This window comes from Echinops telfairi, unplaced genomic scaffold (genome assembly GCF_000313985.2).
Source record: "Echinops telfairi isolate 266 unplaced genomic scaffold, ASM31398v2 ScPeMD7_15;HRSCAF=58, whole genome shotgun sequence".
Classification (NCBI taxonomy): Eukaryota; Metazoa; Chordata; class Mammalia; order Afrosoricida; family Tenrecidae; genus Echinops; species Echinops telfairi.
Genome location: NW_022103912.1, coordinates 2,031,810 through 2,045,600, shown reverse-complemented (window position 1 = coordinate 2,045,600; position 13,791 = coordinate 2,031,810). Strand labels below are relative to the sequence as shown.

General features: G+C 37.3%; 1 protein-coding gene across 4 annotated transcripts in view; it reads left to right on the top strand.

The window, feature by feature from the left end:
- PTPN4 (protein tyrosine phosphatase non-receptor type 4) overlaps nucleotides 1-13,791 on the top strand; it is a 176,603-nt gene that overhangs the window by 102,511 nt on the left and 60,301 nt on the right. For all 4 annotated transcript variants that reach the window (XR_006679826.1, XM_045287404.1, XM_045287403.1 and 1 more), the window contains 3 exons: nucleotides 1,959-2,027; nucleotides 4,970-5,095; nucleotides 7,090-7,248. Coding sequence is in view for 3 of the 4 variants with exons in the window: in XM_045287404.1 (XP_045143339.1) it covers nucleotides 1,959-2,027; nucleotides 4,970-5,095; nucleotides 7,090-7,248 (354 nt within the window). In the remaining variant the exon portion in view is untranslated. The remainder of the gene's footprint in view (nucleotides 1-1,958; nucleotides 2,028-4,969; nucleotides 5,096-7,089; nucleotides 7,249-13,791) is intronic.

Genomic DNA, 13,791 nt, shown 5'->3' with positions numbered 1-13,791 from the left:
GGTGTACTACATTCTTAAGTATCTTGGTGTCTATCATTTTTAGCTCCCACATTCCTGAAATCAATAGGGAAGAAATTCAGGTGACAAGTATTTCCAACTTTAGATGTAAACAGACTGAAGAAGAGAGTATAAGCCCAAGTGCACAAGTCCAGGATAATGCAGAAACCTTTCCCTACTGAATTCAATCTTAAAAGAGGAAAGTGGCATCTTCATGGTTTTCTGCAAAAAGAGATACAATCTACCTAAGGTGACTCCCACAAGGAGTTTAAGAGATATTCCTAACTCAATGGAAACTTGGGGTATTACATAAAGACTATACTTCCATCTATCAGTTTGTGGGCTGTGCTGGCTTATGTGTTGCTGTTGTACTGGAAATTGTACCGTCAGTATTTCAAATACCAGCAGGTTCACCATGGTCAACTTGTTGAGCGGAGGTTCCAGAGTGAGGTAGGCTGGCAAAGAAGGACTAGCCTGTGCTTCTGAACATCAGACAATGAAAACTTTGTGCATCACAGTAGAAGAGACCGGGAGGAAAGAGGGGAAGTGGTGGGAGGAAAACAAGCAGGTATAGACACAGAGATTTACTGGAATACTGTCCCTGTTCTGAGATGATGGGCTGTGCAACTATGAATAATATAGTTTTGTGAGTGTTATGCTCCACAAATACAAAGGAAAAATAATAATGAAATAAACTTTAAAACATCTTTAAAAGGTCAGAGCCTTCAAAATCCTCCAGGTTATAAAATGAGGAAAATAAATTTTAAACTGGTGTCACTTTTGTGACACGAGCTAGTTTGAGCAAACAAATATAAATATGTTGAAATAGTATATAAATTTAGAGATGATCTGTGAGATAGATAAATTGAGAGAGAGGAGTTTAACCAAACTCCTCATATAAATGAGAGGAAAGACTTTGTTTAACCAAACTCATATACATGTATATGTGTATTTCCATTCCAAAATATCTAGAGGATTAAAATTGTGCTAATGTGGAAATACAAAACCATGGTGAATCATATATTGGTGCTTGCTCCCAAGTGTGATTTTTCTTAGAGGAAATCCTTTCTTAGGAGATGTCCCCATCTCAAAGTTTAATATGTTACCAATTTTTCTATTGACATCTCGCAAGCATGCGATTTAATTGACATTTACTGATGGATGGTTTTTAAATTACTTGCGTGTTCCCTGTAGTTGGCTATTTATATATATTAGATATCCTCATGTTCCTATGGCTGTGTTTGATATGCTAGACAGTTACATCCTTTAGGCATAGATAATGTTATGCTTCATGAAACGAATCAAGTAGTTTTTGGCAAAATTGGTTTGAACACCTTGGTATCCAACAGAAGAGGACCAGTTTCCATACATCACCAGTGTGTCTTGTAGGCAAATCAGCCATAAGACAGGTCCTCCAGTGTTAAAACACCAACCATATTTCTATTTTCAGTTCTTGCCTATACCCCAAAATCTGGAGTTGCTTATGTGTGAACATGGAGGAAACTGAAGGTGAAGTCAATCTTCCTATCTTTGATCATTGGTAGTCAGAGAAAGAGCTTGCTCCCTAAAATGCAGACCTCCAAGATCTCTCACGTTTCAACCCTTTATTAAGGAGTGGTGGAAACAATAGTAAAATTCCTAAATCTCTGGTTGGGGTTTTATTGAAGAGGGAGGGTCTTAGAAGAACTGGGTCATAGCAGCCCCTGTCTGCGTGTAGAGCGCATGCTCTGGCATATCAAGCAAGTGCTAAGAACGATGGGCAGTGCCTGGGGGACGCATCCTTGTCATCAGTGGAAGAAGTGTAGCTTGATCTGCAGGCATAATGAACACAATCCAGTCTCATCCTCTGCGGTCTTTTCCGTGCTAGAAATATTGCATGTGCAATTTCAGTCTCGTGTTACATGTAATTTTCTTATCGTTCTCCTGAGGTTTTCATGATTGTGCATTATTATGTATTTCAGTGGGAGAACCGAAGTTCAGTCAGTACAGTATGGCAAAGAAAAGGCAAATAAAGATAGGGTATTTGCAAGGTAAGCCACTTCTACTGCCATGTTTGCATTTGAATTGGTCGTCATATAGTAGTTCTATTTTTGTTTTGTTTTTAAACTTTCTATTTGAACTTATTATTTTATTGTGATCATTCTGTTGTTCATAGAATCACTATGAGTCAAAAGCTCCTCAGTATCTCCTAACAACAGTAAAAATTGTGGATTAAATGAAGGTTTACAAAGCAAATCCATTTCCTACTCAGCAGTTTAGACACAATTTGTTGCATGTCATTAATTGTAATCTCTACAAGGTAGCAACTCTTACCCCACTTTTGCATTCTCTTCCCATTTCCATTCTGATTTCTTCCTGCTTTCTGAACTTTGCCCTTGGGCAAATGCTGGGCCTTTGGTTTCAAATGGTTATCTTAAGGAATGTTTAATTCTGTAGTGTTATTCCTCACGTTTTCGAGCTTTGTTTTAGCTATCCCGGGCCTCTTGCCTTTCTGTGTAAAGTTGAGGCTTGATTTTCTGTTCAACAAGGCTTTTGGAATTTTGATCATGTGTGAGACAAATCTATAGGTTTATTTGGATTTTACCAATATTAAGTAGGTAAAAATAAACATGGAACTTATTTCTACTCATCTAAGCCTTCGTTAGCCTCTTTTACCAATGTTTTAGTTTTCCTTGTGTAAATTCTTCCATTCCCTTGGTATTTTCTTCTCTTATGTGGAATTGTTTCCCTAACCTCACTCTGAGATTTCTCAGTGCCTGCATATAAAATTTTCATTGCTAGACTACCCTGCAGCTTTGCTTAAGTCTTCTGTTAGTTCTAGAACGTCCCTGGTGGGTTCTTTGGTGTTTTCTGCATATAGCATCTCATGCCTTGCTGGAGCGTTGGTTACACGTTTGGCTACTAGCTGCGAGGTCTTTGGTGCAAACCCATGAGCTGCCCCAAGGGAAGAGAGGATGAGTCTGTTGGCACCCATAAAGATTTATGCTCCCATCAGAAGCATGGCTTTAGGCATGGCCTTTGGTAGTGGTAGGCATGATGATGGGGTTTGGGTTTTTTGTTCATTTGTAAATAGAGATGGTTTTACTTTTTTCCCATTCTCATTTATATTTTACTATTTTTGAGAAATATGAAAGCTTATTTCATAAAGTATTTTGCCATTTCCATGTTTTTTTATATCATATTGCTAAGAAACAGATAAGATGCTTTTTATTGTTTACCATTTAGTTATTTTAAAAGTACTAGTGACTTGTACACCGGTAAAATATGTAATTAACTGTTAATTTTAAACAGTTTTCCACGTAATTGCTCTTGAGTAAGAAATTACTGTTGGCTTTGTTGTTTTGAGTTAGAATGTACTTGTTCTAATTCTTAGTATTATAAAGGATTAACCACACTCAACTTCAGTGCTTGTTAAAATAAAAATAACTATGCTTCTGATTCTGACTGTTGGAACTAAACTATAGCAATAAAAAATTCACTGCCACTGGGTTGATGTGGACTCATGGCTACTCTTTAGGGCAGAATAGAACTGCTGTGAGTTTCTGAGACTGGAACTCTTTATAAGAAAATAACTCTTTCTCCCATTTTCCTAATAAGTTAAAATGGATAAATATACTTTAATTACCAATTCTACTGTAGTACTATGAGTGCCACAACAGAATATTAAATTGTCATATAATTTCTAAGATGAAAGCAGAAAAATAAGGTGCCATAGTCAGAAAATAAATTTACCACATTGCAAACACACTAATGCACTGTGGTATTTTTTTCTCTGAAATTTCCACATGCAACAGGAAACATAGCAAGCTTGAGTGGGTGGCTCTTTGAGGTTAAAACTGTTAATAAAGTAAAATACCTGAAATTTAGTTATAAATGCAAAGCTAAAGCTGTCGCAGACATGTTGAAGTGTTCTGAAACCTTATTTTAGGTGAGTATGTTGAATATTTTCCTCCATAAAAAAACGTCTGCCTGCTCTTAGAAAAAGAAAGCGATTGGCCTTCTGACTATAAATGGTGAACTGTCTTATAGTTTATGTTTATCTTACAGTTTATTATGTATCTAATAATATGAGGAAAGGACATATTGTCAGCATTAAGAATTTGTGTTAATACAAGAGTCATAAAGGTTTGATTTTTGTGAGAGACAAATACTGGCACTGTACTGTGGCATGGTATCTAGACATATCTTCAAGTCAAGGAATTCTTTAACTTAAACTCATGATGAGTTTACTTAGTTTACTTAAAATTCATTTATGCAAAGTAAAATCTTAATCGCTGTCATTTTCAAGCTAACAGAAGTATGTGGTTTAGAAAACGCTGATCATTCACTATAACTGGCAATCTGTAAATAGATAGTAAAATATGCATTTCTTCTCCTTACCACAGTATAAATTAACCTTCTGGACTTTAAGAATATATACTGGCCTACCTTGTTTTTAAAGTATGTATGTATGTATGGATGGATGGATGGATGGATGGATGGATGGATGGATATGTATGTGTATAATTTTGGTTTTGCTCTGACTACATTGAGTCGGAGATGCAAGGTTTAAAATTTTAAACATTCCAGAAATAATGTCGGGAATTATTTAATATATCCTAAGATTGGCTAGAGCTCCAGAGATGGTAGAAAGGGAGCAGGCAGTATGTCTGATGATGCTACTATCTCAGAACACATTTACTAGCAAGCTACTTCCATGTTCTTCTGTTTCGTTTTTGTTCCTGTCGTCACTCCTCTCCCAAATTCATTCTTCCGCCACTCCTGGTTTACCATCCGCATTCCGCACCTGAAACAGATGTGCTCTTAAGGAAAGCATTTGGTCAGTAGCCTCCAAGTGCATTCGTTTCATAGAAGTGATAAACTTTGTTGACTCATATAGAATGTGATCTATTAAGACAAATTCTCGGATTTGATTTATAGGTAGAGCGATAAACATAAAGATTTTCACGTCGCATTTAAAATATTTCCGCAGATCCCCAAGTAAGCCCTTGGCACGGAAATTAATGGATTGGGAAATAGTAAGCAGAATTTCATTATCTGATGACAGATTAGAAACACAAAGCCTTCCATCACGGTCTCCACCTGGAACTCCTAATCAGTAAGTACCTTGCTGATGTATAAATTATTGTTTGCATATTTTTATTACCCAAAGCTTTTTTAAAAGTCATAGCCATTGAGTAGATTTCGATTCATTAACGATGCTCTGCAGGGCTTCCTAGACGCAGTCTTTCTGGAAACAGAAACTTCATCTTTCTCTGGAAGAACAACTGGTATGTTTGAACCTCAGACTTTGTGACTAACAGCCTCACCTCTGACACCAACAGGACTCCTTTAGGGTATATAGAAATTCGTGGTCATATGGGACTTTTTTTTTAAAACTCTGGAGCATTACTTGTTTTTAGCCTGCAGTGGAAGTAGCAGTTGAGAGCAGAAGTCACATGAAATGTCCTCTGGGGATGAGAGTAGAACAGTGAACACATAATCTCATTTTCTAAGAGCCCATAGCCAATAAATCAGGATGTTGGTAGACTTAAAATCTCATATGATATTGTAACATAATTTTTTTCTATGTGGATTCCTAGCAAAATTTATAGGCGAGCATATAGTATTTGAAAATACCTTCTGAGTGATTGTGCTTTTGTTACTCAAGCCCCCTACCTAAGCATTACTCAAACACCTCTACGCCCTAGACCAGAGATTTCTAGCACCATTCTCCACAAATATAACTGCTAAGAACTATTGTGTGTTTCACCAGTTAACTATGTATTTACTTCAATATAGCATTTCTCACAAAAGTTGTATGCTTTCTCATTAGATATAATAGTATTGGTCTAACCAAAGATATTATCTTAATTGTATCATGTTAATAATTATATTCTACATATGCATGTAATTAAGATAGTGCTAAACAAACTTGTATAAGCATGTGAAGAAACTTTAACACAAAAAGTTCATTTGCAAAATGTCTGAATTTTGATATAGAATATATATCAAGGAGTCTTCCTTTCAAAATACTATATATACATCCATGGTCAATAAATGTGGACTGAAGTCTAAAAGTTGTATTATCGATATAGTGTTTGCCAGCCTAAGAATAAATTTTGACCACATTAGAAGCTTATGTTCATAAACAATATGATTCACAGAAAGTGAATTATTACTGTCTTCTTTATTTCTGGAAAAAAATAGAATCAAGTTTCTATTTTGTTTGTTGCAGTTTGCTAAATCATGTTTCCTGACATAAGACTACATATATTGAAAGGCTAATCCACTTATGTGAAAAAAATCCAGAAACTTTTTCCCCCAGTTCCTTTTGCAACCAGCCATGTAACCAGCACCACTAAATAGTTAATAACGAATTATATAAAACACAAAAAATTTAGATCAGATAATTCCATTAATTAGACATAATGCTGATTTAAATGTTCAGTTATTGAGACTGTCTCAGTTAATGAGTTATTAGTTAATAGTTATTAAATTGTCTCAGTTAATGAGACAATGAATATCTGAAAATAAAAGTACATTTTTAAAAACTAAGGACACAACGGCTGAGTGCATGGGTCCTAGAGTGCATGTATTTTTGAACCTTGGGCAAGTTACATCACTAGTCTCTTCTTATGTTCCTTGTCTTTAAAATTACATTTTAATAATACTTTTTATTATTTTGCACATTACATGAAATGATAAACTGGGAAGATGTGCTTCAGGTTTGTGTCCTTTCAGAAAATTCATTTAATCTGTGTGCTGAACAAATAATCAGAAAAGCTGGATATAGGAAGAAGAACATGGTATAGTTGAATAATCTAGTGTGATAGATCAATATGATTTCTCATCGTGTTAATAATTTGTTTTTGTCACAACATATTTTTATGAGATTTTGCTAGTCTTAATAATATACATCCTCTTTCAAATGCAACTACTGTATATACTCAAATATCAGCCGACCTGAATATCAGCCGAGGCACCTAATGTTACCATTTAAAATGTGCTGGAAAAATTCGGCTTATACACAAGTATATAATGTATATAATTAAGAAACTTAAATGTTTTAATCAAAGCATATTTTTACTGAGCCTTTCTTCCTCTTTGTAGTCGAAATTTTGCATTTACACAAGAGGGAACCCGTTTACGGCCATCTTCCGTTGGGCATTTGGTAGATCATGTGGTTCACACGTCTCCAAGTGAAATATTCGTGAATCACAGATCTCCGTCATCGACACAAGCTAATAGCATCGTTCTGGAATCATCACCGTAAGGCCTTTTGTCACTTAATTTCCTATTCTCTATTTACAAGAGCCCAGAATTGCTTTGATTAAAGTAATTGTTAAAATTAGGGTATTTGGCATAAAACTAGGATCTTTTCAAAAATATAAACTTTTGTAACTCAGCTTATGTATTCCTCCAGTTTCTTGTTGAGCCACCCACTCTCCACAGTTACGTTGTTGTTATGTTATTGGTGTACACTGTCCTTAACCGGTTAGTCTGTGGTTTTTGACATATATATATATCGTAAAGCCATTATGTCTGTATGTATAGTGGTTTACACAGTTATGTTCTTGAACTTGTAATGTAAATAATTCTACATATAGTAGGTCCTGAGATCAGTGAAAAATAGTTTCTTAATATTTTTTAGGTAATGGAACTGTAAGGATGAATAAAGTTTTGAAAAATGTAAATAACAAGGAAGTACCAAGATGAATATCACACTAGAAATCAGTCATGAGAGGCATTCATACGTAATAGATATATTCATTTGTTACTTTCCTTGCTGATAACCTGTGTTCAACTTTATAATTCAACGTTTAAATCTTATCACGTACTGCACAATCTGCATGCCTGCATATTAATCTGTGACATGCTGACTTGATAAGGTTTTACAATGCAGATAACTCAAGTACGCAAAAATGACATAGTTATACAGCATGAGAAATGCTGAGAAGTTAGAGAAGAAGATTCATTAATTACTGAGAAGGAAAATTCGGTGTAAAATTCGGTATGGATTTTCGTGAGTCAGAAGCTGCTTGGTGGTAACTGGCGTATTTTGTTTGTGGTCTGAGAGGGATGGGTAGAAAAGTAGGTAGGAAAGCCGGCAATGCAGTTGTAGTTCCTGTAGGAAAGCATACCAGCCCTGGTGAGCTCTGGTGGCTAAGCTATCAAAAAGTGTACAACTGTAACCTTTGCAACATATCTTGATAACGCATTTTAATTATTTGTATACCTTCTAAAGAATGGAGGGAGGAGTAAAGATAAATACTGCACCATAATACCTGTGGGGAATAAGTTGGCAGGAGAAAGTTTCAGTGATGGAATTTTAGTGGTCAATTGCTTTAAAAATTCTGATCCTAAACTTTGTTTGATTTGTAATAAGAAGCCTGTATATTTAAATAAAGAAACTGAAAAACAGAGAAATTTAGGACATGAATGAATGAATGGATTACATTCAGAAATCACATACTCTCAGGATATTATGTAACTGCCACAGTAAGCTTAATAAATAATCACTCCCATTAGTTCCTTACAATTTGCTTCTACATAAATTCTCTCACCGTTGGTGGAGAACTCTGAAAGATGTAACCCCTGGCCTGCATAGGGAAGCCCGCACCTGAAACATTTGTTCCAGTCAGCAGAGCTTTTATATATCCAGCTAGGGGTTTATTGATGGGTGGTGGTTTTGCAAAAATTCTTTGTAACTTGGATTCCATTGGCTTCAGTTTTAATATTAGCCAAATATGAAAAGGATTCAAGTAATGTGTTAAATTAAGTGTAGAATATTTCACCATCTATGGAAATAGACATTGAGATCATCTCACCAGCGGCCCACTTGTGTAGTGCTTCTGAAAGGTGAGTAAAGAGCTCATAAGAAGCGAGACCTGTGTCTGGCTTGAGTCAGCTTACGCTTCACAAGAGAAAACTTCATGAAACTTCCATTGTGTTATGAAACAAACTGGGGCGCTTGTACTGCTTAAAGTTACCATTTATTGGCAAGGTTATTGAAAATCTACCATTTAATTAATTGCAACTCAGAAAATTTTCTTAGCTTAGCTTGCAGTCTTCTGAGATAATCAGTAACCCTGAGTTAATTTTAAAATTTGCAATGATAATTGATTCAATAAGTCCACACAACAAATATTAAGGTATTTCTACAATTATGTATCAGGGATGTCAGACAGTTTCCAGGAAAATAATCACAAAGCATGTGAGTGAGTTTGTTGAGGTTGTTCTTTTTATTGTGATACAAATGGATCAAGTTGACCTAAAAAAGGCAGTGAGTTTTGTTTGTTTTGTTTCGTTCACTATTGTCACTGCTGCTGTTAAAGCCACAATGGGGAAGTTAAATGGTCACCAGGCTGAATGAATCAAGAACACTGTTGCTAGCAAAATACACCTCAATAAACATTTCCACTTAACATTCTCCCGAATAGTAAAGGTTAAGGTGAAGCAAGTAATTGGCAGTGAATAACTCCAATATGAAAGATTGGCAGTTGAAACACTTAAAGAACTATTCCTGTGTCCATTTCTCATTTCTAAGTATTTAAAAGTAAACACAGATACTGCTCTGTCAGCAAACACTGGCCCTGATACAGAGGTAAATTGGGCACTGCATATTCCCACTCACCCACCCCCAAAATGATTTGTGGCTAATAAATTACAACTTAAAATTTGATTTTTAGATATATTAAATCAGTGAATTTGAAGTTATAACTGAAATAAAGATGAGGGTTTTAGGGCTGAAATTTACTGATATTTCCCATTGAAATATAAGTAATATCTTTTAGAATTTAAGACACAGCAGTCTAACCATATCCAACCATGATTTGAGTGATTTAAAAATCCATCTTGTTCAGGAGTTCTTTTGAGGTCTAGATATTGGCAGGAAGGGTGGGGTGCTTAGTTGTTATCTCTCCTATACATTTACTTCTGAGAAATACGTTATTTGAAGAAAAGACACTAAGAAAACAAAAATGCATACCCCTGATTTAAAATAAAAATTTCCTGCTTTTTGCAGTTATTTTCTTAGAGATACAACTACAGTATAACATAGTGCCAAGAGCATAAGCTCTGGATTCAGACTGGGTTTAAAATTTGGTTCTACCACTTCTAATGAAGTGACCTTTGGGTGAGTTATTTTATCTCTGTAAACCTCAACTCCCTCATCTGTAAAGATAGGATGATGATAATATCTAGCTTATAGGGTTGTTGTGATCATTTAGTGGGATGTGTAGTAATAGGTGGTAATTATGTTAATTATATAGCTTCTTTTCATTAATTTTACTAGGCTATATACTATTATATTTTAAATATATTATTATTAGCCATGTATTTATCTGCATGTTTGAATTACAGTTATCTGCTTGAACACAATAAGGAATTCCCCAAATTCTTAACTTTACCCTTAGGCACCGAATAAGAGAATATATGAACTTCATAATTCTGAAGTGTTAAATACCTTTTCATTAGTGATTCTTTCTGGTACTATAAAATCGTAGTCTTATCTAGTGAGTTCTCACAGCTTTATACATAGTCCATCAATTCCTTTTGCTTTGTCCACAAAATTCTGCCTGCCTTTTGCCCCTCTTGGCTAATGCAGTAATAACTTCCATCTGTAGACTCTACTTCACCTAGTTCACATGCCAGTTTCAAGTCTAGCCACATATGGACCTTGCTAATATTTGACTGTTCAATGAAATAGAGGTAAATAACCAAAGATGTTATTTACAAGCAGATAACAAACCGTGGGACACAGAGATAAGATTATATTGGCTGTTGTACTTGTAATGGGAAGACTCATTTTAGATAATGCCTCATTGCCAGAAGGCTGGTGGGTAGGCCACACTTTGAGGAAGAGCACAGCAAATGGTGGGCAGAATTGCTCTGGTCAGGTAGATAGCTGCGGAGGTCGGGCAGAGGTTCCTGCAGCAGTGTAAAGCATTGGCCAGTGTTGGCCGAGCTGCCTTAGGCTGTGTGAGGCACTACGTACAGTAGGCAGGAGGAAGTTCCCTCAGTCACATGGGACCACAGAGGATGGTTGGAGCTCTCCTGTCACTCAGGCAGGATTTCCCCCAACAAAGGTGGGTGGGGTTTCCCTAGCCAGGTGTTAAGCACTGCAGAGCTTGGCGGTTGGAATTTTCCCAGATGAAGATGGGCAGGATTTCCCCTGGAAGAAGTTGGGTGGGATATTCCCTGGTGGAGGGCTAGCGGGCTTTCTCCAACCTCAGGTTACACTACAGAGGGTGGATGTCTCCTAGCTGGGTGGAGAGCAGGCGTAACTGCCCTATTCTAAGAGGAGTATTCTGGAGGTCTGCAATGGCGTGTGAGAGAAAAGGGAAGAGAGAAAGGAAAACAAAGCAGAACTAAGCCCGCTGAGATGCTGGGGGGACAGAGAGAAGAGAGGGGAACAACAGTAACAATATAGCTGAGCCCTGAGCCCTGACCCTGGGCTTGGAGGAGTTTAAACCCTGTCCAGAGGCGGCTGAGACTGTGGTGAGAGAGAGAGAGAGAGAGAGAGAGAGAGAGAGAGAGAGAGAGGAAGAGGAGGGTGAAGCAAAAGTAACAATATAGCTGAGCTCGGATCCCTGATTGTGGGCCTGGAGGGTTTTAAACCCTGCCCCAAGGTGGCGGCAAGCTGTGGCTCTATTGAGATAAAGCCCCTGCCCTGGCTCCAATTGATCCTGGCTCCCGCTGAGACAGTGGCAGGGCTAAGGAAAACCCTAGCCAGTGTCCACTGTGGTAAGCCAAAAGCCCCCAGCTCCTCAAAACCTACTGGATCCGTGCCCATTTAGCTTTATGATGCTCCTCCTGGGCCCCGGCAGTGTGGAGTTTCCTCTTAGTAACTCTCCTGTGCTGATGTCTGTCGAGTCCCTTTGGTATGTGTTACTCGGTCGCTATCTTCCCGAAACTAAATGTTTTAAAGGAAGAAGTTCAAGCTGCACTAAAGGGATTAGCAAAAAACAAAGTTCCAGGAATTGATGGAATGTGCGTTAAAATGCTTCAACAAAATGTTGAAGCACTAAGTACTCACTACTCTTTGTCAAGATATTTAGAAGACCACCCCCTACCCAATTAACTGGAGAACAACAGTATTTTGTCCATTCCAATGAAAAATAAACCAACAGAATATACAAATTATCAAATTATACCATTAATATCAAGTGACTATTTTGCAGAAGGTAACACAAAAATGGTTGTCTAGTGTTATGACAGCTGCCAAAAAAGCAAAGAAGATATAGTGTGAGGGATATTATTGCTGATGTGAGAGCAATCTTGACTGAAAGCAGCGACTACAAGGATAAGTTTACTTGTGTTTTATTGACTATGCAAAGGCACACTAGGGATAACACCGAGAAGAATAGGAATTACAGAACTCTATATTATGTTTATGCAGAAAGTGTACATGGCCCTATTAGCAGTCAATTGAATAGATTAATGGAACATCGTGTGGTTTAATATCAAGACAAGTTTGCGTCAGGATTATATCCTTTCACCGTAGTTCTTCATGTTTGCTGAGCAGATAATATAAAAAAGCTGAACTACATGAAAAATACTATGGTATTAGGAGGAGGAAGGCTTCTTAACGACCTGAAATGTGTAGGTGACACAATCTTGTTTGCTGAGAATGAGGGATATTTGACGTACTTCAGTAGGGATTGCAACTCAATGGAAAGAAAACAATCCTCATCACTGGACTGGTAGACAACATCATTATAAACGGGGAAAAGATTTCACCTGGTTTTGGATCCAGAGTCAATGTGCAAAGAAGCAACAGACAAGAAATAAAATGACAGGTTGGATTGGGCAAGTCTGGTGCATACGATCTCTTTAAGGTATTCAAGAACAAGGCTGTCATTTTGAGGACTGATGTCCTAAGCACCTGGCCCAGGCCATTGCATTTTCATTCTCCTCATATGCATGTGAAAGTTGGACAATGAATAAGGAAGTCTTGAGAATTACTTTTAAATTTTGGTGTTTGTAATGAAGAATATTGAAAGTACCACCAATTGCCAGGAGAACAAACCAATCTATCTTGGAAGAAGTGTAGTCAGACTGGAATGCTCCTTAGACGGGAGGATGACAAGGCTTCATCTCATCTATTTTGCTCCGCTTGTCAGCGGACATGCCCCGGGGAAGGACAGCATATGTGGTACAGTAGAAGGTCATTGAAAAGGAGGAAGACACAGAGATGGACCGACCCCGTGGCTCCATCAGTGGCCTTGAACCTGATAACTGTGGGAGGATGGTACAGACAGTGTTTCATCCTGTCGTTCATAGTGCGTGGGGTCACTATGCGTCTGAATCTCCTTGACGGCACCTAACAAAAACAATATTCTCATGACCAAACTAGAAAATAGTTGTAATGCATAAGCTGATTATTAAAGCTCCCTTTTTCTATACGCTGTTAGCCACTCAAGTCATCCTAATGTTAACCCAGGCTGGGTGGCGATTAGTTTGAATAATAATAATAAAGCCTAATACAATTCCATTTCCTCCGGACCTTACGTTTTGGATGATAAGCATCTGTTGCTCATCAACAAATGTCAGTAGATCCTGAATGAAATCTGTACCTGGCTGCCACAGCTTGCCTGTTTTACTTCCTCCCAAATGGCCAAGTACGATGCTTCCTAGAATACAAGTTGAATTCTCCTTTCTGGCCTCTGTAAAAATTCAGAAGAATTGTTATTACAAATATCACATTTGTTCCTAAATGCTACAGACATTTTTTATCAAGTCCTACTGCAACACACTGAGGTGTGTGTGTGTGTGTGTGTGTGTGTGTGTGTGTGTGTGTGTGTGTGTGTG